The 26,146-nt window shown below is 42.5% G+C and overlaps 1 protein-coding gene across 4 annotated transcripts; it reads left to right on the forward strand.

Annotated features, from left to right (window-relative positions):
• Positions 1-31: 31 nt before the first annotated feature.
• On the forward strand, positions 32-26,132 carry TRIM58 (tripartite motif containing 58). 4 transcript variants are annotated; one of them, XM_036314181.1, is made up of 7 exons: positions 32-466; positions 2,866-2,961; positions 12,155-12,385; positions 14,654-14,676; positions 14,766-14,866; positions 19,852-20,238; positions 25,928-26,132. In XM_036314181.1, exons 1-7 carry the CDS (start codon positions 47-49, stop codon positions 26,032-26,034), a joined length of 1,365 nt encoding a protein of 454 aa, XP_036170074.1. In that variant the 5' UTR covers positions 32-46; the 3' UTR covers positions 26,035-26,132. The 4 variants fall into 4 exon arrangements, with proteins under 4 accessions (XP_036170074.1, XP_036170075.1, XP_036170073.1 ...); XM_036314182.1 differs by lacking the exon at positions 25,928-26,132 and adding an exon at positions 21,247-22,757; XM_036314180.1 differs by lacking the exon at positions 25,928-26,132 and having other exon boundaries at positions 19,852-21,142.
• The last annotated feature ends 14 nt before the right edge of the window (positions 26,133-26,146 follow it).

The following is a 26,146-nucleotide window of genomic DNA, read 5'->3' on the forward strand; positions in this document are numbered from 1 at the left end:
GAGCGCGGACAGGAGGGGGGCGCACGGCCCGCGCGGGGCGGCCGGCATGGCCGCGGGGTCGGCGGGGCAGCGCCTGCGGGAGGAGGCGCGGTGCCCCGTGTGCCTGGACTTGCTGCAGGACCCGGTCAGCGTGGACTGCGGCCACAGCTTCTGCCTGCGCTGCATCTCCGAGTTCTGCGACCGCGCGGCCGGCGAGCAGGGCGGCCTCTTCCCCTGCCCGCAGTGCCGCGGCCCCTTCCGGCGGGAGGGCTTCCGCCCCAACCGGCAGCTGGCCAGCCTGGTGGACGGCCTGCGGCAGCTGGGCCCGGGCGCGAGCCCCGCGGGCCCGCAGTGCGCGCGGCACGGCCAGGAGCTCAGCCTCTTCTGCGAGGAGGACCAGGCGGCGCTGTGCTGGGCGTGCGACGCGGGCCCCGAGCACAGGGGCCACCGCACGGCGCCGCTGCAGGAGGCCGCCCAGCGCCACCAGGTGAGCTGTGCTCGCGGCGCACCTGCCGGCCGGCCGGGCGGGAAGGGCCCTCGGACCCCGGCCGGCCCCGCGGAGGCGTCCGGGGACCTGCCCAGGGACCAGCCTGGCGCCAGCGCCTGCTCCCAAGGACGTCGTGTCCGCCCCCGCGCGCCTCCCCGCCCTCCTCGCCTCCCCTGCGTGCCCCTGGCCCTCGGCCCCGCGCCCCCGTCGCCCCTGCCCGCACTGCCCCCTCTCCCCAACCTCCGCACGCCCCTGGCCTTCCCCCTGGGAGACGAGTCCCCCTCCCACAGCGCGCGCTCAGGTTGGGAAGGTCCTGCCTTTGCTCCGTGGTACCCCCGGCGGCCCTTGCTAAGGAGCACAGAGCAGCGCTGGGCAGGGTCCCTCCCCCACAGGCCCTCCCGGCCCTGTACTCCCTTCTCTGCTCCGTCCCCCATGCAAACTGGGCCCCACAGTTAGAGCTCCGGTGTCCACTTGCTGCTTGGTTACAGGTGTGCACTTTACGGAAAACCTCCCTAAAAGCAACCATTGGCACAACGCCTTCTTTTACATAATGTTTACCTCCGCCTTATTAACACTGTTACCAACACAATCCCGGGGTTCGAGTATTAGTTCAGTAGCGCCTGAGTGGGCGCAGGGCTCTGAAATAGGAATCCAGGAGCTAAGGGCACAAGCAGGTCTTTATTCAACTCCTATTCGGGGACTAAGGATGTGAGCACCTTAATGAAGAGGTGCCTCCTACGTGAATCCTTGCCCCCCAAAAGGGTCATCTGTGAAACTCTGTACATAGAATTCTCCTTCCTAGTGCTCTTCAAAAGTTCCCGGACATATTCTGAACACAATTAAATTCCTGACATCTGGAACAGCTACTAGCAAAAGAAGATATTGACATGTTATCTGAAATACCATCACGATGAAATGAATTAAAGTACAAATTTTCTTTTATTTTTAAAACTTGGTTTTGTTTAAATCAAGATTTGGGGTGTTTATTCCCTCACTTCCCTCTGGCCTTACCTAGAAATATCTCTGAGTTTTCTCTTTGGTTTTGGTTGCCACCTACAAAACTCAGATGCCAGCTATTTTCCAACTAGACTTCTGCAGAGTGTTCCTGCCTTCTTTGCATCCAGAAAGCACCATACAGAGCATGGCTAGTGTAATATTTCTAGAGAAGTTTTCTCTATTTTAATACTTTCAATTAAATACCAAATAAATATCTTCTGAGCATCTTAGCCTATCAGTCTCAACTTGTTAGGGCTCCATGTTCTCTTTCTACAGCTGTCGTCTTCACCAGCCAAGATGCAGCAACACTAGCCGAATCACGGTTGTCCCCAAGCACACCAGGCCTTAGGCACCTCCTTGCTTTTGCTCACAATTTCTTCCAGGGGAGGGAGCTTTTCTCCATCTATATGTTTCTATTCCTTTCAAATGCTAATTCGAATGCCATTTTGGTCGTGTTAAATCCTTCATCAATCCAACTGCGTTTATGATCATTACTTTATTATCATTATTTTTTAGAAATAACTTGTTATTAATGACTTTGAAAAGAGTTTATTTTATGAGGCTTATTGGATGACTTTGGGTAGAGTTTTAAAATTTGTGTGTAGGTGTATCTTTGTGTGTGTTCGCTGCAAATAAAATATGTGTTTACCTCTACCAGGGGCTAGGGTTGAAAGGAGATTTAGTTTTCATTAAATTTTTTCCACTCCTTGTGAGATTTACAACATTCTCTATTTCTTTTTCATTGAGTACATACCAACTTACATGGTTTCTTGTTGTCTAATAATAATAAACACTTTTCTGATTACAAAGTAGTAAATAATTTTTGGAAGTTGACATGTACAGATTTAGGAATAACATTATTTCTCACCAGGCACTAATAGGTACGGTTTTTAATCCATTGAATGTTTTTACTGATCTCTGCCTAGTTTTTATATATTATTTAAAGCACATTTTACAAAATTGGTATCACATTAAATAAAATATACTTATTTTAATTAACTTTAGAATTTTGAGCATTTTTTTATTATTAAGCCCCTTATTCTTGTTATTAAGCACCTTATTTTAATTGTATCTTGTTAATGTAAAATATATTTTTCTTACCTCCTACTTTTAATATTTTGATTAGTTGTGGGCTTGCTATTTTATTTTATTTTTTTATTTTTTATTTTTTTGGGGGTTTGCTATTTTAAATAATGCCATAATGAACATACTTTTAGATAAACCTTTGATTATGTCTCACATTGACAAAGTGTATTTGTATTTCATGTAGTTATAATGAGGTTGGACATATTGCTATGCTCACAAGGCCTGTTTGAGGTGGTCTTTGCAGTGCCTGACACACCTAGTCGGGATAGATGCTGAATGAGGGCATCTTAATGGTCTCAGCATATCTTCCCAAACAGGTAAAGCTCCAGATGGCCCTGGAACTTGTGAGGAAAGAGATGGAGGAGGCCTTGACACAGGAGGCCAACGTGGGGAAGAAAACTGTCATTTGGAAGGTATGGGAATGTTGTGACTTCAAAAGCCTTGCATGTTTGAAGGATACAAATTTGGGTCATTAAATTATTCCTCCCTGCTCCACACTCTTGTTACGGCTGTGCCCTTCTTATCTCTGACCCCCACCTGAATCATAAACAGCTTTGCCGATCTGGCTCTCACTGTATCTCACTGCTGCATCCCTGGAACCTCAAGCAGAGTCCGATTCTACCACTACAAGTTTGAAGATTGCATTTGCTGGATGAATGAATAATAAACATTTCATAGCATTGATATAGATGAAACACAGCTAGAAGAGATCCATCATACATAGAGCAGGATCATTTGGACACTCAGCCTCCTTTTTTTTTCTTCTTTTTTTCTTAAATTAAATCTTTATTGTTCAGATTATTACATTTGTTCCTCGTTTTTCCCCCCATAACTCCCCTCCTCCCAGTTCCCGCCCCACCCTCTGCCCTCACTCCCCACCCACTGTCCTCATCCATAGATGCACGATTTTTGTCCAGTCTCTTCCCGCATCTCCCACACCCCTTTCCCCCCCAAGAATAGTCAGTCCATTCCCTTTCTATGTCCCTGATTCTATTATGATCACCACATTATTTATTCACTTGATTCTTAGATTCACTTGTTGATAGATGCATGTTTGTTGTTCATAATTTGTATCTTTACCTTTTTCTTCTTCTTCCTCTTAAAGGATACCTTTCAGCATTTCATATAATACTGGTTTGGTGGTGATGAACTCCTTTAGCTTTTCCTTATATGTGAAGCTCTTTATCTGACCTTCAGTTCTGAATGATAGCTTTGCTGGATAAAGTAATCTTGGTTGTAGGTTCTTGGTATTCATCACTTTGAATATTTCTTGCCATTCCTTTCTGGCCTGCAAAGTTTCTGTTGAGAAATCAGCTGACAGTCGTATGGGTTTTCTCTTGTAGGTAACTGAGTTTCTTTCTCTTGCTGCTTTTAAGATTCTCTCTTTGTCTTTTGCTCTTGGCATTTTAATTATGATGTGTCTTGGTGTGGTCCTCTTTGGATTCCTTTTGTTTGGGGTTCTCTGCGCTTCCTGGACCTGTAAGTCTATTTCTCTCACCAGGTAGGGGAAGTTTTCTGTCATTATTTCTTCAAATAGGTTTTCAATATCTTGCTCTCTCTCATCTTCTGGCACCCCTATAATTCTGATGTTGGTACGCTTGAAGCTGTCCCAGAGGCTCCTTACACTATCTTCGTAATTTCGGATTCTTTTTTCATTTTGCTTTTCCAGTTGGGTGTTTTTTGCTTCTTCGCATTTTGAATCTTTGACTTGATTCTTGCGCTCCTCTGGTCTGCTGTTGGGTGTCTGTATAATATTCTTTATTTCAGTCAGTGTATGCTTAATTTCTAGTTGGTTCTTTATCACAACATCGAGTGTCTCATTAGATTTCTTGAGGATCTCACTACATTTGTCGGCGGCTTCTAGACAGTTCTTGAGAGACCTTAAAAGTGTGGTTCTGAACTGAATATCCTCCATTGACAATTTTGTCCTGTTTCTTTGTCTCCGCATTTTTTATGCTTTCTTGGTGCACCCCCTAGTGGTCTTTGTACGCAGTCTTGTTGTAGTTAAGCCTTGATTGTTGTCGGCAATAGTGGGGGTGAATTGACCTCCAGGCTAACTGGCTATGAGAGTCCACTGTGTCTGCAGTGGGAGAGCTTCTGTGCTGGATCTCTAGGGCGGTGCTAATCTAGCATTTGCCTGAGGCTATCTGGCAAATGGCTCTGCGCAGGGCTTGGGCGGGGCGGGTCCCCGGGGATCTACAGGGCGGGCCGGAGCGAGCAGTTATGGCTGCTCTCAGTTCCGTCCCTAGGGGCTCTGCCTCACAGAGTCCCAGCAACCGCTGCAAACCTCGGAGAGAAAGCTGTCTTCGAGTTCCGACCAAAGCCAGACAGTCCCGCTTCTCCCGTTTGAGTCTGGGTCCCCAGAGACTCGCCTGGAGCTGGAGCTCAGAGTCTGAAACTCCCTCCCGATTGAAAACAACAACCACGCCCTCCGCCGCCAGCCTGCTCCGCGCGCACTCCGCACCTCAGTATTTCACTTCAGCACTGCGCCTCCTCTGAGTCTGGGTATGATATTCTCTTTCCTCCTAGTTGTAGAATTTCCACTCAGCCAGCCTTCCTGTGGTTCTGGATGATGTCCATTCCGTCTTTTAGTTGTTTTTTGAAGTGGTTGTTCGAGGCAGCAATCTCCGGCGTTAACCTATGCCACCATCTTGGTTTTTCTCCCAGCCTCCTTTTTTAAATTTCAAATTTTTGTTGTTGACACTATTGCAGATGTCCCCCACTCCTTCCTCCCCCGTTGCCCACCTCCACCTAGCCCGCCGTGTCCCCTTCCCTTGGCCTTCACCACACTAGTGTCTGTGTCCATGGCTATACATATATGGTATGTTCTTTAGCTAATCCCTTCACCATCTTTATCCAGTTCATCCCAACCCCTCCCCCCTGACATTTGTCAGTTGAATGTATCCATGCTTCCGGTTCTATTTTGTTCGTCAGTTTATTTTGTTCATTAGATTTCACATATAAGTGAGATCATATGGTATTTGACTTTCTATGATTGCCTTATTTTGATTAGCATAATACTTTCCAGGCTGAGCCATGCTTCTTTTTTATAGCTCTTTTAATCCACTCATCTGCTGATGGGAACTTGGGCTATTTCTAGATCTTGGCTATTGTAAATAATGCTGCCATGAACATAGGTGCATACATTCTTTCTGATGGGTGTTTCAGGATTCTTAGGATATTCCCAGAGGTGGGATCACTGGGTCAAATGGCAGTTCCATTTTAAATTTTTTGAGGAGACTCCATACTGTTTTCCATAGTGGCTTCACCAGTGCATACTCCCACCTACAGTTTCCTATGGTTCCCTTTTCTCCATATCCTCACCAGTACTTGTTGTTTGTTGATGTATTGAGAGTTGACATTCTAAAAGGTATGAGGTGATACACTGAAGTTTTCATTTGCATCTCTCTGATGATTAGTGATGTTGAGCATTTTTTTTTCATATGTCTATTTGCCATCTGTATGTCCTCTTTAGAAAAGTTTCTATTCAGATCCTTTGCTCATTTTTAAAATTGGATTGTTTGTCTTCCAGTGTTGATTTGTATAAGTTCTTTATATATTTTGGAGATTAACGCCTTAGATATATCATTGGCAAATATGTTCTCCCATACAGTGGGTTCTCTTTTCATTTTGTTGATGGTTTCTTTTACTGTGGGGAAGCTTTTTAGTTTTTTTGTAGTCCCATTTGTTTATTTTTTCCTGAGTTTTCCTTGTTCTCAGAGACATATCAGCAAATACATTGCTGCAAGAGATGTCTGAGATTTTACTGCCTATGTTTTCTACTAGGATCTTATGGTTCATGACTTACATTGAAATCTTTTATCCACTTGGAGTTTATTCTGGTGTATGGTGTAAGTTAGTGGTCTAGTTCGTTCCTTCCTTCCTTCCTTCCTTCCTTCCTTCCTTCCTTCCTTCCTTCCTTCCTTCCTTTCTTTTGTGTGTACCTGTCCAATTTTTCCAACACCATTTATTGAAGAGACTGTCATTAGTCCATTGTATGCCCTTGCCTCCTTTGTCAAATACTAAATGTGACCATTAAAGCATGGGTGTATTTCTGGGATCTGTCCTGTTCCATTGATCTATATGCCTGTTCTTATGCCAGTACCAGGCTATTTTGATTACAAAATGGCCTTGTAGCATAGTTTGCAATTTGGTATGTGATACCTCCAACTTTTTTCTTCTTTCTCAAGATGACTTCAGCTATTCAGTGTCTTTTGGTTCCATATAAATTTTGGAATATTTTTTTATCTTGAAATATGCCATTGATATTTTAATAGGAATTGAGTTGGACTTATATATTGCTTTGGGTAGTATGGACATTTTAATTATGTTAATTTTTCCAATCCATGAACATGGTATGTGCATCCACTTATTTGTATCTTGCTTAATTTCTTTCTTCAATGTTCTATAGTTTTCTGAGTACAGGTCTTTTATCTCCTTGGTGAAATATCTGGGCACAGGTCTTTTATCTCCTGAGTACCCTATTTTTTTGTGGTTGTTACAATAGTAGATGGGCTTGTTTTCTTAGTTCCTCTTCCTGATAGTTCATTATTGGTGTGTGTCTTTTGTTCTGAGGTGAGTTTCTTGTAGATAGCATGTAGTTGGGTCATGCTGTCTTATCCATTCAGCTATCCCGTGTCTTTTGGTTGGAACATTTGATCCATTTACATTTAAGGTTATTATTGATAGGTACTTATTTATTGCCATTTTTATTCTGTATGCCCATGTTCTTCTCACTCTATTTCTTCTTTTTACAATAGTCCCTTTAGCATTTCTTGCAATGCTGGTTTGGTGGTAATGTACTCCTTTACACTCTTTTTTTTTTGTCTGGGAAGCTCTTTGTTTCACCTTCTATTGTGAATGATAGCTTTGCTGGATAGAGTACTCTTGGTTTTAGATTCTTGCTCTTCATTACTTTAACTACTTCATGCCATTCCCTTCTAGCTGGTAGTGTTTCAGTTGAGAAATCAGATATAGCTATCTAGTAGGTAACTGCCTCTATTTTGTTGCCCATAAAATTCATTGTCTTTAAAGTTTGCTATTTTAATTATGATGTGTCTTGCTGTGGGTCTCTCTGTGTTCATTTTTATTGGTCTCATTGTGCTTCCTGACCTTATGGGACTTTTTCCTTTTCCAGGTTAGGGAAATTTTCTGTCAGTATTTTATCAAACAGGTTCTCTAGCCCTTGCTCACTTTCTTCTTTCCCTAGTACCCCTATGATGTGGATTTTGCTGCATTTTGTGTTGTCCCTCGGTTCCCTTAAACCAGCCATAGGCAAACTATGGCCCGCGGGCCGGATCCGGCCCATTTGAAATGAATAAAACTAAAAAAAAAAAAGACCGTACTCTTTTATGTAATGATGTTTACTTTGAATTTATATTAGTTCACACAAACACTCCATCCATGCTTTTGTTCCAGCCCTCCGGTCCAGTTTAAAAACCCATTGTGGCCCTCGAGTCAAAAAGTTTGCCCACCCCTGCTAAACTGTCCTCTTGCTTTTTAAGTATTTTTTCTTTTTGCTGCTCTAATTGAGTGATTTTTTTTCTACCTTGATTTCTAATTCACTAATTTGATCCTCAGGTTCTTCTAACCTACTGTTAATTCCTTCCAGGCTATTCATTATTTGAGCTATGTCATTCTTCATTTCTGACTCTTTCCTATTCATAGTTTCTATGTCATTTTTCATGCTGATGTTGTTCCCACTAAGTTCCTGTAGTTCTCACTAAGTTGTTTGAACATCCTTATAACCATTACTTTGAACTCTATATCTGATAAATTGCTTGCCTCCATTTCACTTAGCCCTTTTTCTGGAGATTCCTCCTCTTCTTTCATTTGTGGCCAGTGACTTTGTTTCCCTACTTATTGTGTGTGTTTTTTGTATTGGATAAGACTGCTGTACCACCCTGTCTTGGTTGAATGGCCTTCTTGCCGGACACAGTGTAGTAATCTCCTTGATCTTCTGACCTGGGTGCTCTTGGAATGTCCTTTGTGTTAGTTATATGGGCCACACTGTTGCATTTGGGTCTTTAAAAAAATTTAAATCTTTGTTTTTAAAAGTATTACATATGTCCCCTTTGTTCCCCAACAGATCCCTTCTAGCCTCCTGTCCCCCTGCCACAGGCCTTGCACACCCTATTGATCTTTTCCCATCCACCCACCCTTTCCCACCTTCCCTCTGAGATTCTGCACTCTGTTCCATGCTTCCATGTCTCTGGATCTACTCCATTCATTAGTTCATTTTGTTAATTAGATTCCACATATGAATGAAATCATGTGATACTTGTCTTTCTCTGACTGGCTTATTTCACTTAGCATAATACTTTCCAAGTCCCTCCATGCTGTCTCAAAGGGTAAGATATCCTTTTTTATTTTATTTTACTGCTGCATAGTATTCCATGGTATAAATGTACCACAGCTTTTTTATCCATTCATCTACTGATGAGTACTTAGGCTGTTTCCATATCTTAGCTATTGTAAATTGTGCTGCTATGAACATAGGGGTGCATACATTCTTTCTGATTGGTGTTTCATATTTCTTAGGGTATATTCCTAGAAATGGGATCACTGGGTAAATGGCAGTTCCATATTTAATTTTTTGAGGAAATTCCATACTGTTTTTCATGTGCCTGAACCAGTCTGCATTCCCACCAGCAGTGTACTAGGGTTCCCTTTTTTCCATATCCTTGCCAGCACTTGTCATTTGTTGGTTTGTTGTTGGTAGACATTCTGACAGCTGTGAAGTGATACCTCATTGTCATTTTAATTTACATATCTCTGATGATCAGTGACTTTGAGCATTTTTTCATATGTCTCTTGGCCATCTTTATGTCTGCTTTGGAGAAGTGTCTATTGCCACAACCTTCCCAGCGGGGTTCAGGATCTGAAGGAGGGGCTGATGCACAAATGAAAATGCTATACAAGAAATATGAATTTAGAAGGCGGGGAGGGGGGGGAGGTGGAGACCTCTCTCTTGAAGAGGCACCCTGACTTCTGGCCAGTCAGCTTTTTATTTACTTGAATACACATTTATCCTTTAGCAATGCATACAGGCAGATCAAAGGTAAAGTTTGGTAAACAGCATAAGGAGTATAGGGTAGGAAATTGCCATGAGCCATTGAGCCCACAGCAGGGCAGTATTATGCTGATTTTCAGCCCTGCTGAATATCAAAGTCCATTGGCCTTCCAACAGGTCTTTTTGCATTAATATGCTAACTACTGTTTGCTTTAGCCTCAGCAGTCTATTTAGGTCCTTTGCCCATTTTTTAATTGGATTGGATTGTTTGTCTTCCTTTTGTTAAGTTGTATGACTTCCCCATATATTTTGGAGATTAACCCTTTATCAGATGTATCATTGCCAAATATTTTCTCCCATATAGTGGGCTCCCTTTTCATTTTGTTGATGGTTTCTTTTGCTGTTCAGAAGCTTTTTATTTTGATGTAGTCCCATTTGTTTGTTTTCTCCTTAGTTTCTTTGCCCTAGCAGATATATTCATAAACATTGCTATGAGAGATGTTTGAGATTTTGCTGCCTATGGTTTCTTTTTTGGATTTTTATGGTTTCATGACTTACATTTAAGTCTTTTATTCATTTTGAGTTTATTTTTGTGTATGATGTAAGATGGTTGTCAAGTTTCATTTCTTTGCATGTACCTGTCTAATTTTCCCAGCGCCATTTATTGAAAAGACTCTCTTGACTCCATTGTATGTCTTGCCTTCTTTGTCAAATATTAACTGAGCGTAATGGCTTGGGTTGCTTTCTGGGATCTCTGTTCTGTTCCATTGATCTATATGCCTGTTCTTGTGCCAGTACCAGGCTATTTTGAGTAGAGTAGCTTAATAGTATAACTTGATATCTGATGATTTTATATTTTCAATCCTGAACTAACTGCAGACTTACAAAATTAGAAACTCCATATCAAGATCTTGGTCTTGCATTTTAAAAAGATCTACACTGGTTATTCTAAAGTAAAGATGATGCTAAGATTCCTGTTCTAAGCCAAATAAATTTGCATGATCTTTATTATTGAGAATATATCCCTATGAGCCAAATGCGACAAGCACAGGTTTGATAAGATGAACTGTAAATTCTACAAAACCCTTTTCCTTCTTATATATGTAGATATAATTGTGGTACTGAAAATGATAATATGAGGGAAAGATGCATTGCAGCCAAACCCCCTCTCACCACACCATCCCTCATGCTCCACTCCTCATAGCCTCCAGCATCTGGAGGAATTACCTGAGTTACAGATCAGATTATCAAATTCAGAGTTGGTTCATTTAAATAGGTATTATATGAATCTAGTCATTTACAAAGAGGTAGATGGAAGTAGAGATGGGAAATTGGAGAGAGGAATTGAGTTCTATGGGATTTGAGGAAAACTATTATTAATTTCTTAAAGGTGATATTTTATGCTCCTTAAGCAAACCAAGATGTGATCATGTTTAAATCTGGGCCAGAGAATGTAAAATGTGGAGAGACTGTGGGAGAAAAATTTGCCTGTTGCACTCAGTTTAGATATAATACTGCTGTATCAAATATGTTTCTCATGCCCTGACCGGTTTGGCTCAGTGGATAGAGCGTCGGCCTGCGGACTGAAGGGTCCCAGGTTTGATTCCGGTCAAGGGCATGTACCTTGGTTGCGGGCACATCCCCAGTGGGGGGTGTGCAGGAGGCAGCTGAATCAATGTTTCTCTCTAATCGATTTTCTAACTCTCTATCCCTCTCCCTTCTTCTCTGTAAAAAATCAATAAAATATGTTTTTTTAAAAAATATGTTTCTTAGGTATATTAAAAAATCATGGCAGTGAGATTTGAGTAGAAATCAAAATCCCTGAGGTTGAGTCTGCAGTCAGTGCTTAGCTCTTTCCGGACCCTGCAGAGCGCGCTGGCCCCAGGCTTCCAGGTGTGGAACTGAGAAGATACATCCAGGTTCTCTAATCTCCAAGCCTTTCCTCGTTCACATCTATAAACCCAGGTCTCTGATCTCTTTTAATGATCCTGCTGTTTCTGCGCATGGCTCCTCCTAGTGATCCCTAATAGTACATTTCAACTGGTACGTTAGTGAGTTTCCTCAATAATATAATAGCTGCCGAAACCGGTTTGGCTCAGTGGATAGAGCGTCGGCCTGCGGACTGAGAGGTCCCAGGTTCGATTCCGGTCAAGGGCATGTACCTGGGTTGCGGGCACATCCCCAGTAGGAGATGTGCAGGAGGCAGCTGATCGATGATTCTCTCTCATCGATGTTTCTAACTCTCTATCTCTCTCCCTTCCTCTCTGTAAAAAATCAATAAAATATATTTTAAAAATATATATAATAGCCATTTAATTCTAATATCCTTACTCCTTTCCCCACATTTTGTATGCATTGCTGAAACTGGAATATAAAAGTGCATTGTCCCCAAGACCAAATCCATGCCTTTCTTAAACTCTCAGCTTGAAAGCTCCGTCAAGCCAGGTGTCAGCGTGTTTTAAAATTAGCCAGTGCGTGCCCATAGTGGGGGAGCTGCGCTCACATAGGACGTGGCCTTTCTAGCCTCACTGCCTCAGGAAGGCAGCAGCAGGCGCTGGGCCCGCCCTGGTGATGGAAGTCACCTCTTCCTGCAGGAGAAAGTGGAAACTCAGAGACAACGCTTCAGGCTGGAGTTCGAGAAGTACCGCGGCTTCCTGGCCCTGGAGGAGCAGCTGCAGCTGCGGCGGCTGGAGCAGGAGGAGCGCGCCACGCTGCAGAGACTGCGCGAAGGCCAGCGGCAGCTGGCGCAGCGCGGCCGGGCCCTGCGGGAGCTGGCGCAGGAGCTGGAGGACCGCTGCCGGCTCCCGGCCTTGGATCTGCTGGAGGTGAGGTCTCAGGGGGCTGCAGCGCTCACAACCCCGCGGAGAGGACACCCTCGAGCTCACCAGAAGCGCAGGAGAATCAGGGGATCCTCCAGAATCTTATAAAATAGTTCACATTGAAGAGAAAAACCTAAATATTTTTTTAAAATTAACTTTGTCATTTGTGTAACATTAAACAGAAGGACAGCCTACACTATGTTGGGCAAAAACACTTTTTAAAACCTTACAATCTGTCAATGGCAATATTACTGTATTCAGTAATGGCCAATTCAGAAAGTCTTTGGTAACCTGTCTTGGGCAATAGTCAAGCACATAAATAAATTTTAAGTTGTCCAGATTGGGATTTTCACATTAAAACTTAAGGCAAACAGCCACATCGCATGCCTATTCCAGGCACAGTGCAAGTACAGAGCTTGGTGCAGTTTGCTCATATTCTGTGTGGTATTATAGAATAGACAAATAACAGGGAGAAGGAGATGTTCATTTTATCTCCCATGAAGGCATTAATCCTGGTTCATCAGAAATGCCGTCCTTGATGCATGCTTGTCATCTGACTGAACCACTGTAATAGAAAGTTCCCAGGCAGACTGAATTCTATCTCCGTCCCATTGACTTACTCAGAGATTTCTAAACTAAGTGATTCATATCCTCATACAAGGATGGTGACTTAGCACAGTGGAGGCCATTAAATGAAGAATTTACAAAACATTTATATTTAATTTTACCCATTTTGTATTCAAAATATCTCTATATAAAAATTATTATTGTTATTGTTGCTATACCTATTTCCTTGTGAGCACACTGAAGGTCAGAAAGGATTTTTTAATTTAAATTTTAAACGGTAGGTAAACACAAGAACTTCAGCATTTTTTAAAAATCCTCACCTGAGGATTTTTTTTATTGATGTGTGTGTGTGTGTGTGTGTGTGTGTGTGTGAGAGAGAGAGAGAGAGAGAGAGAGAGAGAGAGAGAGAGAGAGAGAGAGAGAGACATTGATGTGAGAGAGTTGCTTCCCCTACAGCCCCAGCAGGGATCAAACCCGCATAGGTGCCCTGACTGGGAATTGAACCTGCCACCTTTCGGTGTACAGGACAACACTCAACCAACTGAGCCACACCAGCCAGAGCAGAACTGTAGCATTTTTAATAACATTCATTGTCTTATCATATCTCAAAATACAAGCTATTGAAAATGAGCATTCATGCCCTGAACAGTTTGGCTCAGTGGCTAGAGCGTTGGCCTGTGGACTGAAGAGTCCCAGGTTCGATTCCAGCCAAGGGCATGTACCTTGGTTGTGGGCACATCCCCAGTAGGGGGTGTGCAGGAGGCAGCTGATGGATGTTTCTCTCTCCTGGATGTTTCTAACTCTCTATCCCTCTCCCTTCCTCTCTGTAAAAAATCAATAAAATATATTTTAAAAAAATAAAAATAAAATAAGTATTCATTAGCACCAAATAAATGTTAAAATGATTTATAATGCAAATCTTAGGAGAATGTATTCAAATAATTTCTTTTTATTTTCATCCTCACCTTTCCCTTTCCCCCCCGTATCAGTAAACTACATTTTATATCCAATGGCCAAGAACAAGGTCTGCCATAAATGTAAACTCTGTCATTTCCTACTTACAAAAATTAATCTGATAGGTGAATGTTTTTAGAGGGAGAGGAGAAATGTGTGCAGTTGATTTACTTAATAATCTGTTTGGCAATAAAATGATGCTAGGTGACTTCTGTCTTTATCCACTTAGGGAACCTGTTCACATAAGAGTCCAGAGAATGAGGAATTGGGGTTTCTTTCAGAGACATTGAGAGTAACGTTTTGTCTATACCTTTCACTTTCTCAAACACATTCTGTAGATATCTAAGATATTTTTTATTGACAATTTTAATGTTGACTTTATTGCAGACGTTCCCCTTCCCCTTCCCCCCCACATACATTTGTGGCAGAACGTAGCTCTTTATTAAAATATGCAAATGTCAGAATTATCAATTTGGAAAATAGTTAAATTGGTAGATATCATAGGAATTAACTTAAACTTTTGTATATTCTATTCTTATAGAGGGAAACTGATTATATTATTTGAAATTCATGAGAAAATTCAATAATAGCTTATATATGTTTTTTATTAAGAGAGATCCATGTCTTCTATACTTTATAATAGTTAGTGATTTCCAATAGTTCCTAAAGAGATGTTCATGGTTTGTCCCCATTTTGTCAAAAGCAGTTCTGATATCAAACTCACACCTGCTTGTATTTCTCTTTTATTTCCAGGGGGTGAGAGGAACCTTGAGCCGGTATGTTTACTTTCTGAAGCAGAGCATGGTTGGGAGAGGCCAAGGAGGTTGGTGGATGTTAAAAACTGTGGGTTCTGTGCTCTTCTCAGAAGTAAGAGTGTCACACAGCTGGAACCGGAGACCATCCCCCTGGAGCTGAAGACCATGTGTCGAATCCCTGGGATGAGAGAAATGTTGAGGAAGTTCCAAGGTGGGTTGCACCTTAGAGTTTGGAGGACAGGGTGTTTGGAGTCTGGCTGCTTACTGGAGCAGTCAGGTACAGTAACAAGCAAAACCCAAAGTTTCGTGACTAAAGTCAGCACAGTTTTATTTTGAGGTCATGCTATTGGTTTATTACTGGACTAGAGGCCCGGTGCATAAAATTTGTGCACAGGTAGGGTCCCTAGGCTTGGCTGGTGATCAGGGCCGCCCTGTGGGTGACCGGCAGGGTGATCGGGGGCCCCTGCTGGCACTGCCTTGGCTGGCCTGGCGCTGCCTGCTTGCTGGCCCCGTCCCCTGCCACTGCTGGTTGCCTCCCTCTGCGGAGCAATCAGGGGACCCCCACTGGCACCTGCTTTGGCTGGCCTGGGGCCTGTGGGCTGGGGGCAGCTCCTGCGTTGAGTGTTTGCTCCCTGGTGGTCAGTGCACGTCATAGAGACCGGTCGTTCCACCATTCGGTCTATTTGCATATTAGGCTTTTATTATATAGGATTATCGAGGGTTTGGTTTCACATCATCTCATTCTGGGGCCCTTGCAGACAGAGCCCACCTCCTTTGTATTGCTGGTAGCCATGTAGAGGGCGAGGTTATGGTGAACCAGGCACTGCTCCTGAAGGTACACATGCTGAGGTAGTGCACGTGGCTTCCCCAACGATGTTATTCATGAAAATGTGTCCCATGGCAATGCCAGGCTGTAAGGGGATGGGAGACAGCACCGTGCCCAGAGGGAAGAAGACGGGAATGTGGTGAACAGTCTTGATGCCAATATATACGCTGCATTTGGTTAAAATAGTGGCTCAGTAGCTGTGATGGGAGTAACATTTGTTCCAATAAATCTGCATTTTCTTATTTATAAAATACTAAAACAGTAAAATTTGAAGGACTAGATGAAACATATTTAAAGACAGAAAAAAATCAATATAAAAGCATTGCAGAGGTTCGAATAATAAGTTTGGCTTATTTTATTATCCGTCAATTTGATGAGTTGCTTAAGTTAGAGAATTAATAAAGTAAAAAATATTTAGTCAATTATTTTTAGGTAGGAAAACCATAGTGTCATAAATTAGTTGGTTTGGCCTGATTATGTTATTCTTTACAATACAGATTCAATTTTTATTTTTTAAAAAATCCTCACCCAAATGAGGATATTTTTTTTCATTGATTTTTAGAGCGTGGGAGAGAGCGGGAGGGAGAGAGAGAGAGAAAAAAAAAAACATCGATATGAAAGAGACACATCGATTGGTTGCCTCCTGCTTGCACCCTGACTGGGGTTGGGGATTGAACCTGCAACCCTGTAACTGAGGTATGTGCCCTTGAACCCGAGACATGCTGGTCTGAGGGCTGCCACCCTAACCACTGAGAAAACTGGCCAGGCCAGATTTAATTTTTAAAATTCTTTTTAAATACAACTTATACCAATAATGAAAATACATTATGACTAGATAGTGGTTTCACTACTTAATTGGAAACAGCCTTGTCCCATAGTGATTGCTGGGGAGGAGATGGGGGAGGGAGAGCTAGAGGAGGGTATAGGGAAGATAAATAGTGATGGACTGAGATTTGACTTGGGGTGGTGAACACACAATATAGTGTACAGATAATGTGTTGTAGAATTGTGCACCTGAAGCCTGTATAATTTTGTTAACCAGTGTCACCCAATGTATTCAATAAAGAGGGAAAAAAAGACATAGATATTCCTGGATCATAGAAAATAGAACATATTGAATGAAGGAAGAAAGCTATAAAAATATAAAATTATATAAAATGAATTCCATTTATGCAAAATACATATACACAGAAGTATAATAATGCTTATCTATGAGAGATGGGATTTATTGTGATTTTTACTTTATTCTTTATATTTTTAATATTATTTGAAATTTTTATTATAAAAAATAAAGCTATGTTATGCTCCAACCGCCCCCCCCAAAACCCCAGCCCCCTCTTTAGCAGTGACATTCAATGATTTAACCTGTGTTTTGATAGGCAGATTTATATATATCAATTGCATAAATTCTTACAATCATTACACTCTCAGAATTCATGTCCTCATATTCCCAATGCTATTTACAGACTGAAGTAATCAATTAATTAGTTCAACAGATATGCCAGCTACTTTCCTAAGCATTGAAATATGTCAGTGAACAACAAAAATGCTACAAATCCCAGCTTCATGTTGCTAATATTTACTTAAATTTTTCAATATACAGGAAATGTTAGAAGATGATACAGAATATTGAAAACAAGGAGAAAAGTAAGGGTGACCAGAAGTTCTGGGGGTAGGGCATCTACTTTTGAATTTTGTGATGGAGGAAGGCCTGACCCAGTAGGAAATAACTCAGCTAACATCTGATCTAGAGGCGAGCCTTCCAGAGAAGGAAGTATGATAGATGATGTCTTTTAGGACCTGTGAGGAGGCCTGTACCACAGTGGCAGAGTCAGAAGGACAGTAATTAGACCACTGATCCAGATGCTTTACCTCTAAGTGAACTAGGGAATCAGTGAACAATTGTAAGCAGAGGAATAGTATGCTTTACTGAGAATCACTTAGAGAGGGGAAAGTCTTGAAGTGGGAAAAGCAGTTAGAATCTTTGCAATACTTCAATCAGAGTTGATTATGGACTGGTACTGGGGGTGCTGAGAAATGGACATGATTTTGGCATATTTTGAAGATAGAGCTTGGAAGATATGCTGCTCAATTAGACATGAGATGTCAGAGAAAAAGAAGACTTATGAGTGGTTTCCAGATTTAATTCTTCATTGACAGTGAACTTGCCATTTCCATTGATGGTACAATTGCAGATTTGTAGGGAGGAGTTGGGTTTTGGACATATCAATGTGTGAAGAATGTTAAGTATCCAAATATGGATGTCAGGCCATCAGATGAATTTACAGATATGGAGTGTCAGGAGAAGGGTCTAGGCTGGAGCTATACATTTAGAATTAGCAAGCATATGATTGCAATTTAATTAAAGGACTGAGCCAGCCAGGCCAAAACCACATGGAAGTGAGATGAGAAAGAGAGAAGTCCCAGTCCTGGATCATTGGCTTTTCCAATGGTGGTTACTGTGAAGGGGTTGGGAGTAGAGAGGGAGGGAAAGCATGATGACTGCCTTTTGGTAAAGAGAATGCAGGTTTTCTTGTACAAATGTTTTCTCAACAGTGTTGAGTGCTATAGAAAGGGCATTTAAGATCTCCATATATTCACCGTTTTAGAGGTCACTGGGAAGATGGACATGAGCAGTTAAGGCAGCGGTTCTCAACCTGTGGGTCGCGACCCCTTTGGGGGTCGAATGACCCTTTCACAGGGGTCGCCTAAGACCATCAGAAAACACATATATAATTACATATTATTTTTGCGATTAGTCACTATGCTTTAATTATGTTCAATTTGTAACAATGAAATTGGGGGCCACCACAACATGAGGAGCTGTGTTAAAGGGTTGCGGCGTTAGGAAGGTTGAGAACCACTGAGTTAGGGTACAGTTCTATCATTGTGAGTGATTGAGTTTAAGATGGAAAGGGTAAAAAGAGGAAGCCTGACTGTATTAAAAACCACCGCACAGATATCTTTCCTTATCAATGGAACAGAGGAGGCTGCTGGAGCAGGAATGATGTGAAAGACATAACATGTTAAATAGGCTTAACAATCCACGGAGACCCACTTTCAAGCCCTGCTATTTATAGTTTCTAGAGTTTGAGAAAATAATCACATGAAGTCTTTGACTGAGTCTTGTCATCGTAATGTGGGGATGATAATGGCCACCTGGAGTGGTTTCATGGGTCAACTAGATGGTATGCTCCCTGTGTGACACACTCAGGTGTGAGTATTTTAAAAAATCACTATTAGTGACTTAGAGACAAAGAATAGCAATCACAGTCGTAATATTTGTTAATTGTGATATTAAAAATAAAACTGTATTAATGAAATTCACTTTTTTAATTATTTATAAAGAGAAAACACTGAATATTTTACATGCTTATTTCTTCACCGAGATTTCATATGTAGATTTGCTTATTGTGTGTACAAGTAAAATTTCACATCAATCTCATTGGAACTTCCCAGTGTCAGTATTTGTGTCCTATTGCTGCCCCAGACTTAGTTACTCAAAGCCACATGCATTTATTAGCTCAACGTTCTGCAGATAAGACTTCCAGATGGGGTGAGCTGGCTTCTCTGCTTAGGGTTTCACAAGATCAAAATCAAGTTGTTGGCCAGGTGAGGCTTCTGTGAAAGATCTGGGAAGAATATCTTCCAGCCTTCCTTAGGGCCTTAGCATAATGCATTTCGGGGCAGTTATAGGGCTGAGATCCCCATTTCCTTGCTGACTGCCAGTTGGAGGTCAACTGCCTTTCTCCTCATGGGGTGCCCCTCCATCTTCAAAGCCAGCAAAGCCAGATCAGATGCAAATATCTCTGCCTTTTTCTGGCAGGAGCCCAATATCCAGAGCAGCCGCTCTGATTTTTTAAGAGGTTGATGTGGTTATATTGGGCCCACCCAGATAATCTCCCTCTTGAGTATCACCAGAGTATGGAGGTCGTGGGTTCTACCTCAGAATTCCACCTAACATAGCTTTGAAAGTGATGATTTTTATATTAAACTTTCGTATAGTTTCTTAGAAGAAATTTTATATATTCCAAGTAGTTTTTAAATTTTATTTTAAATTCACAAAGATATTCCGAAGAGCACCCAAGTGCTTTGGGTGTAGAGAAAAGGATGCTAAGTGGTTATGCACTTATTTTGTTATAGCATCAGTGGTTGTTTTCAGTGGGGGCAATAATGAGCCCTGGATTCAGAGTAGCAGTGGAATACACTCAAATGTAATGAAGAATATTCTCAGTGACCTGCAAGATGAAATACTGTGCTTTCTCTAGCAGTTGTTAGAGAATGAGGAATGATGTGATTATTCTCTTTGGTATAATGGATTCCTATGTGTTTACCAGCCTTTTCCATCTCCCACAAAATTTTTTCCACAGTTGATGTAAAGCTGGACCCGGCCACAGCACATCCTAGCCTCCTCTTGACTGCTGACCTGCGCAGTGTGCAGGACGGAGAACTGTGGAGGGACGTCCCCAACAACCCCGAGCGATTTGACACGTGGCCCTGCATCCTGGGTCTGCAGAACTTCTCATCAGGAAGGCATTACTGGGAAGTCATGGTGGGAGAAAGGGCAGAGTGGGGTTTAGGAGTCTCTCAAGACACAGTGCCAAGAAAGGGGGAAACTACACCATCTCCCGAGAACGGAGTGTGGGCCATGTGGCTGCTGAAAGAGAATGAGTACATGGTCCTTGCCTCCCCATCCGTGCCTCTCCTCCACCTAGAGCGGCCTCGTCGCATTGGGATTTTCTTGGACTATGAAGCAGGTGAAATCTCCTTTTATGACATCACAAATGGGTCTTACATCTACACATTCAGCCAACTGTTCAATGGTGTTCTCCGACCTTACTTTTTCATCTGTGACACAAATCCTCTTGTCCTGCCACCTATGACAGAAGCAGAGTCAGGAAATAGTGTATCCAGCAGTCATCCTAATCCTGCTTCCAACATTAGAGATGACCATTCCTAATATTCTGTCTGGAGATACACTCCAAGTGTAGCAGTTTCCTGGAGCAGAGTGGAGGAAATACAAATGCGAGGCCTAAACAAATGTCCCCATTTAGGACAGCACTTTAGTCATTGCTGCTATAGAAAATTTCCCACAGGGACAAAAGACAACGTATGAATTATTTGCATTTGGAAGAGCATTGTGAAATTGAAATATAATAATATTAGAAATGGAATATTCCCATCACTTTTCATCAAGATGGCTCCACATGCTTTCTTGAGGAATCTTTTAAAATGAATTTTGTATTAAATATATTTACATATTCATTATAATTTCTCATTCCCTCATTCCTTTCAACTCATGTCTTCCATGTATTAACAATTAGAAATGGCAGTTCTTTTTCAACAATTTATTTTTTCAATTACCATTGACATAAGATATATTAATTTCAGGTGTATACCCTAGTGATTAGACATTCTATAACTTACTGAACAGTCATCCTGATAAATCTCATACCCATCTGAAACCATAAGTAGTTATTAGAATATTATTGACTATATTCTCCATGCTGTTCCTTACGTCCCCATGACTATTCTATAACAATGAATTTGTACTTTTCCATCCCCTCACCTTTTTCAACCATCCCTTTAACCCCCTTCCATCTGGCAACTGTCAAAATGTTCTCTATATCTACGAGTCTGTTTCTGTTCTGCTTGCTTATTTATTTATTTTTTTAGATTACATTGTTAATAGATATGTATTTATTGGCATTTTATTATTCATATATTTTATCTTTTTCTTTCTTTCTTTCTTGTTCTTCTTAAAGAAGACCCTTTAACATTTCATGGTGGTGATATTGACTGTGAGGACCAACTGTGACTACAGCAGAGGAGTTGCTGTGCAGGATTCAACTGTATGGCATAGAACTTGCTTCGGTGGAGCTTTGGAGCTCACCAAGTCTTCTCCTTTAGTGTATAGCTCATGGAGGTGGTAGGGTTTTAATCTAGCATGGTCTGAAGCTGTCCACTGGCTCTGGGGCCTCCTGAGAGGTACTAGGTCAGTACTGGGGAACTTCTCTTCCTGGCCCTGGATCCCTGGGCTGGAAGGTGTGGTGTGGGACTGGGTACCTTGCCTGGGGTCACCTAGCACAAGCCACAGAGTGATCTGCAAATGGTTTCTACTTGTACTGGGCCTAGAGGTGCCCAGGAGAAGCCAATCTGCAAACCAAGCCTGACTGCCATTAGTGCCAGGTGTGGAGCCTCTTGGGAAGAGGTACAAGGTATGCAGAGGCCAGATTCTACTTGTTTGAGAGATTTTGGGAAAGTCCTAAGCATGAGGCAAAAGAGGCTATTCATATAGAAATGGGTGGGCCCACAATTTGGGGGTGGAGGGTGTCTCAGGGAATCAGTATGATGGGGTGAACAGTGTGAGCCAGGTTGATGGAGACTTAGATATGGCACACACCTGCTGGGTCTGTGGGGGGAGGGCTCAGAAAAGGAACATTGGCCTCTGCCAGCCTTTTTTCTAGCAGAAAGTTGCCTTCCCCAGCTCTCACCCTGATGCTGAACAATTCAGTTCCTCCCTGTATGTTCCTGGTTCCTTTCAAACTGCTGCTCCACTGGATCTCAGAGGGAGTGAGTCCAAGTAAGTCTGTGCATGGGCCCTTTCAGAGGAACTGCCTGGACTTCAGCAGCTCTCCATTTCATTCAGCCACAATCTCTGCTGGTTTTTACAGCCAGAAGTTATGGGTAATTTCTCTTCCTGGCCCTGGATCCCTAGGCTGGAAGGTGTGGTGTGGGACTGGGACCCCTTGCTCCTCCAGAGGGACTTCCATAGCCAAGATATGTCTCCCAACCTTAAAGCATCACACATGGATGTAGGACCAGCCTGTTCTACATCTCCACCCCTTCTACCAATCTTGGTATGGCTTCTTCCTTAAATCCCTGATTGTAGGACTTTCATTTAGCTAGATTTCAGGCAGTTCTGAATGATGGTTGTTCTGTAGTTGTAATTTTGATGTGGTTGTGTGAGGATTCAAGTACCTCGTTTACCTATGCTGCCATCTTGACTAGAAGTAGAAATGGCAGTTCTTAAATTGATTGAGAACTGTCCAATATCATTATAGCATCAGATTCATAATTGTCTTTCTTCTCTTCATTTTTCTTCTCCTCTCTCATTTCCTCTCTCTTTTTTCTTGCTTTGTCTCTGTATCTTTCACTCTATTTCTCTCCCTCTCTTCCTCTTTCTTCTTTTTTTGCATGATACCTATTATTATTTCATCTCCCATATTCTTCCATATATATATATATATATATATATATATATATATATATATATATATATGTATATATCCTATATAATAAAGAGTTAATATGCTAATGGTCATCACGCCCTCAGGCCGTCACGCCTGAATGGCTCAGACACTCAACACTGGGGAGAGAGGAATGGGGACCAGCCAGGCCCAAATGAGCTCACAAGAGAGGAATGGGAAACAGCCAGGAACAAATGAGCTTGCAAGAGAGGAATGGCGACCAGCCAGGCACAAATGAGCTCGCGAGAGAGGAATGGGGTTCAGCCAGGCTGCAGCCTGGGAGAGGGACAAGCCACCCGCCCCATGGTCCCAGACGCCAGCACCTGTGCCTGCACCTGCAGCCCAGGAGATGGACAAGCCACCTGCCCTATGGTCCCAGACGTCAGTGGCTGCGCCTGTGCCTGTGGCCCAGGAGAGGGAAAAGCCACATGCCCCACAGTCCCAGGCACCAGCGTATGGGGCTGCAGCCTGGGAGAGGGACAAGCCACACCCCCCCCCATGGTCCCGGGCACCTGTGGCTGCAGCCCAGGTGAAGTCACCCACCCACGGTCCCCTGTGGCTGCAGCTGGCCCAGGCGAAGCTGACCCGGGTCCTGGGTGCCTGCAGCTGGCCAGAAGAGGGAATCCTGGGTCCTGGGTGCAGGGCAAGGCAGAGGCGGTTAGAGGCTACCAGGCCATCAGGGGAGCAGTTAGGGGCGATCAAGCCGGTAGGGGAGCAGTTAGGGGTGATCAGGCAGGCAGGCAGAGAGGTTAGGGGCAATAAGGCAGGAAGGCAGGTGAGCAGTTAGGAGCCAGTGGTCTGGGATTGCAAGAGACAGTCAGACATCCCCTGAGGGGTCCCAGATTGGAGAGGGTGCAGGCTGGGCTGAGGGACCACCCCCCTCCTCATGCATGAATTTCGTGCACTGGGCCTCTAATACACACACACACACACACACTGAGTGGCCAGATTATTATGACCACCTGATGTTTGTAGGCAAATTAGCTATAATTTCCTGCTGAAGTTGCTAGAGGGCCAGATCATTATAAACATCTAAATAGCACAACATACCTAAGTATCGTTGCTGATCAACTTCATCCTATCATGTTGATGGCATATCCCAATGGAGATGGCTTCTTCCAACAAGACAATGTGCCATGCCACAGTGCTCGTATTTTGCAAGAAGTGGTTTCAAGAACATGAGGGAGACTTTACCTTGCTTAGGTGGCCCCCACAATCACCAGATCTCAATCCAATTGAGCATTTGTGGGACAAAGTTAAAAGAGTCATCAAGCAGCTGGTTCCACAACCATCAAATCTCACAGAACTGGATAGTGCTATTCATCAGGCACGGTGTCAGATTCCTCACATCAGCTTTCAACATCTCGTGGAGTCAATGCCAAGAAGAATCGCCGCAGTATTGAAGGCAAATGGTGGCCCAACAAAGTACTGATGGGGTGGTCATAGTAATCTGGCCACTCAGTGTGTGTGTGTGTGTGTGTGTGTGTGTATGTGTGTGTGTGTGTGTGTATTTACAATTGCCATGACTAATTACTTTCAAGATTTACAATCTGGGACTGGTTTTTGAAGATTATGAAATTCTTTCCTCCGAATCTAATATCACAGAACCCACACCATATCCTCTGGGATTGCAATTTTTTCCTTCATTGTTGGAATATATTTTAGAGTAGGAATTTCTCAGAATTTTGATTCAACTAGTTCTTTGACCTTGTCCTTTACTAGTCATAAGAGCTCAAACATTTAACCATTCAGTATCAGTTACTTAACACAGTTTCTATACGTGGAACAATGATATTGACTTCACAATGTTATGGTAAGTATTTAAGATCATGATTGATATGATTAGTTAAAATTCAACTTTGATACTTAAATTCAATGTAAAGATGATGTTGATGATGATGATGATGAAGAAATAAAAATAATTGGCTTATTTTTGAAGTATATTCTGTATGTTCCAAAAAAAATGTTTGTCATTGAAGGCTAACTTTGCCACTATGTTTTTATGTGTCTGTATCTAATAAATAATTGCTAACCAATTGTTAAATGCTAAATGTTTAGATGCTAAAATTATTAATTCAAATTTTCTTAACATTATGTTAATAATTTTGCCAAAACTTCAATCCTCCTCTTTAACTCTGGGACCTGGGATTTTACGGTGTTTATGTCTTCCGGGAGATTTTTTAAAACTAAAATCTTTCACTTACTTTCCAATAACATTATTAACAGTTTTCTTTTTAGGCTTTGAAACATTATTTTCTAGACTTTTTGCATTTGGAGGAACTTCAGAAATGGAGCAAGCTTATTTTCAAACTCTATTTTCAGATTGATTTACTTTACTTATTGATGAATCCTTGATTAACCTTAGATTTCTACATTCACATTTGCTAGATTTAGCAAACATTTTTACTCTCCAGCTCTCATTTGCAAACAGTCCTAGCCGATTGGCTCAGTGAATAGAGCATCGGCCTGTAGACCAAAGTCCTGGGTTCAATTCCAGTCAAGGGCACGTACCTCAGTTGCAGGCTCCTCCCTGGCCCAGGTGCTGGTCAGGGCACATGCAAGAGGCAACCAATAAATGTGTTTCTCTCACATTGACGTTTCTCTCTGTATTTCCCTCTCTCTTCCACTCTCTCTAAAAACAGATAAATGGAAATATATTCTTGGGTGAGGATTAACAACAAAACATAATTCACACAGAGCTGACAATAATATACCCTTACTTCTGTCTTGTTGCAATTTAAAGACCCTGCACGCGCTAGGTCTGTCCACACATAATCTGCATGGGGAAGAGCCACATGCTCTGGGTCTCAGCCCACACCTCCCCATCATCTGGGGTCATCACCTGAATGCTTGAGTCATGGGAAAGCCAGTACTGGGAGACAGGAGTCATGATAGAGAACATACATTCAGCCGCACAGCACCTTCATGGGGATGGGGCAGTGCAGAATCATTGGTCTGAAAGCCCACATTCTTGGGTGCTCTACCCATCAGGCAAGGAAGCCTAATGGGTTGGAAGGAGATCACCAGCATAGACCTACTGCCAATTCAAAGGGAGTCCCAGAAATTCCACCTCAGCCTCACAGCCAGAGTCTGGTCTCCACTGTCGCCCTTAAATCTTGTCATCTCATTGTGCATTTTATGATTTATTTTATTCATTAAACCAACTTAAGCCTTTCTTCATCCCTTGCATTCCAAGAACCACAAAACTTTGTGCAGAGGGTGATGCAGGCTCGTGTTTCAGAGGAGCAGGTGATTTCCACCTGGTACCTGTGGATGCTAGATTGGATTCTGAAGAACAGGTAAGGTGGATGGGCTGAGAATGAAACATTCGTAGGTGAACGGAGCACCCATAGTTTCTATCAGAGCTACTGGAAACTATCGCAAAGAAACCTTCAAGCCAAAGAAGAAAATGGAT

This window comes from Myotis myotis, unplaced genomic scaffold (genome assembly GCF_014108235.1).
Source record: "Myotis myotis isolate mMyoMyo1 unplaced genomic scaffold, mMyoMyo1.p scaffold_m19_p_6, whole genome shotgun sequence".
In the NCBI taxonomy this organism is placed as follows: Eukaryota; Metazoa; Chordata; class Mammalia; order Chiroptera; family Vespertilionidae; genus Myotis; species Myotis myotis.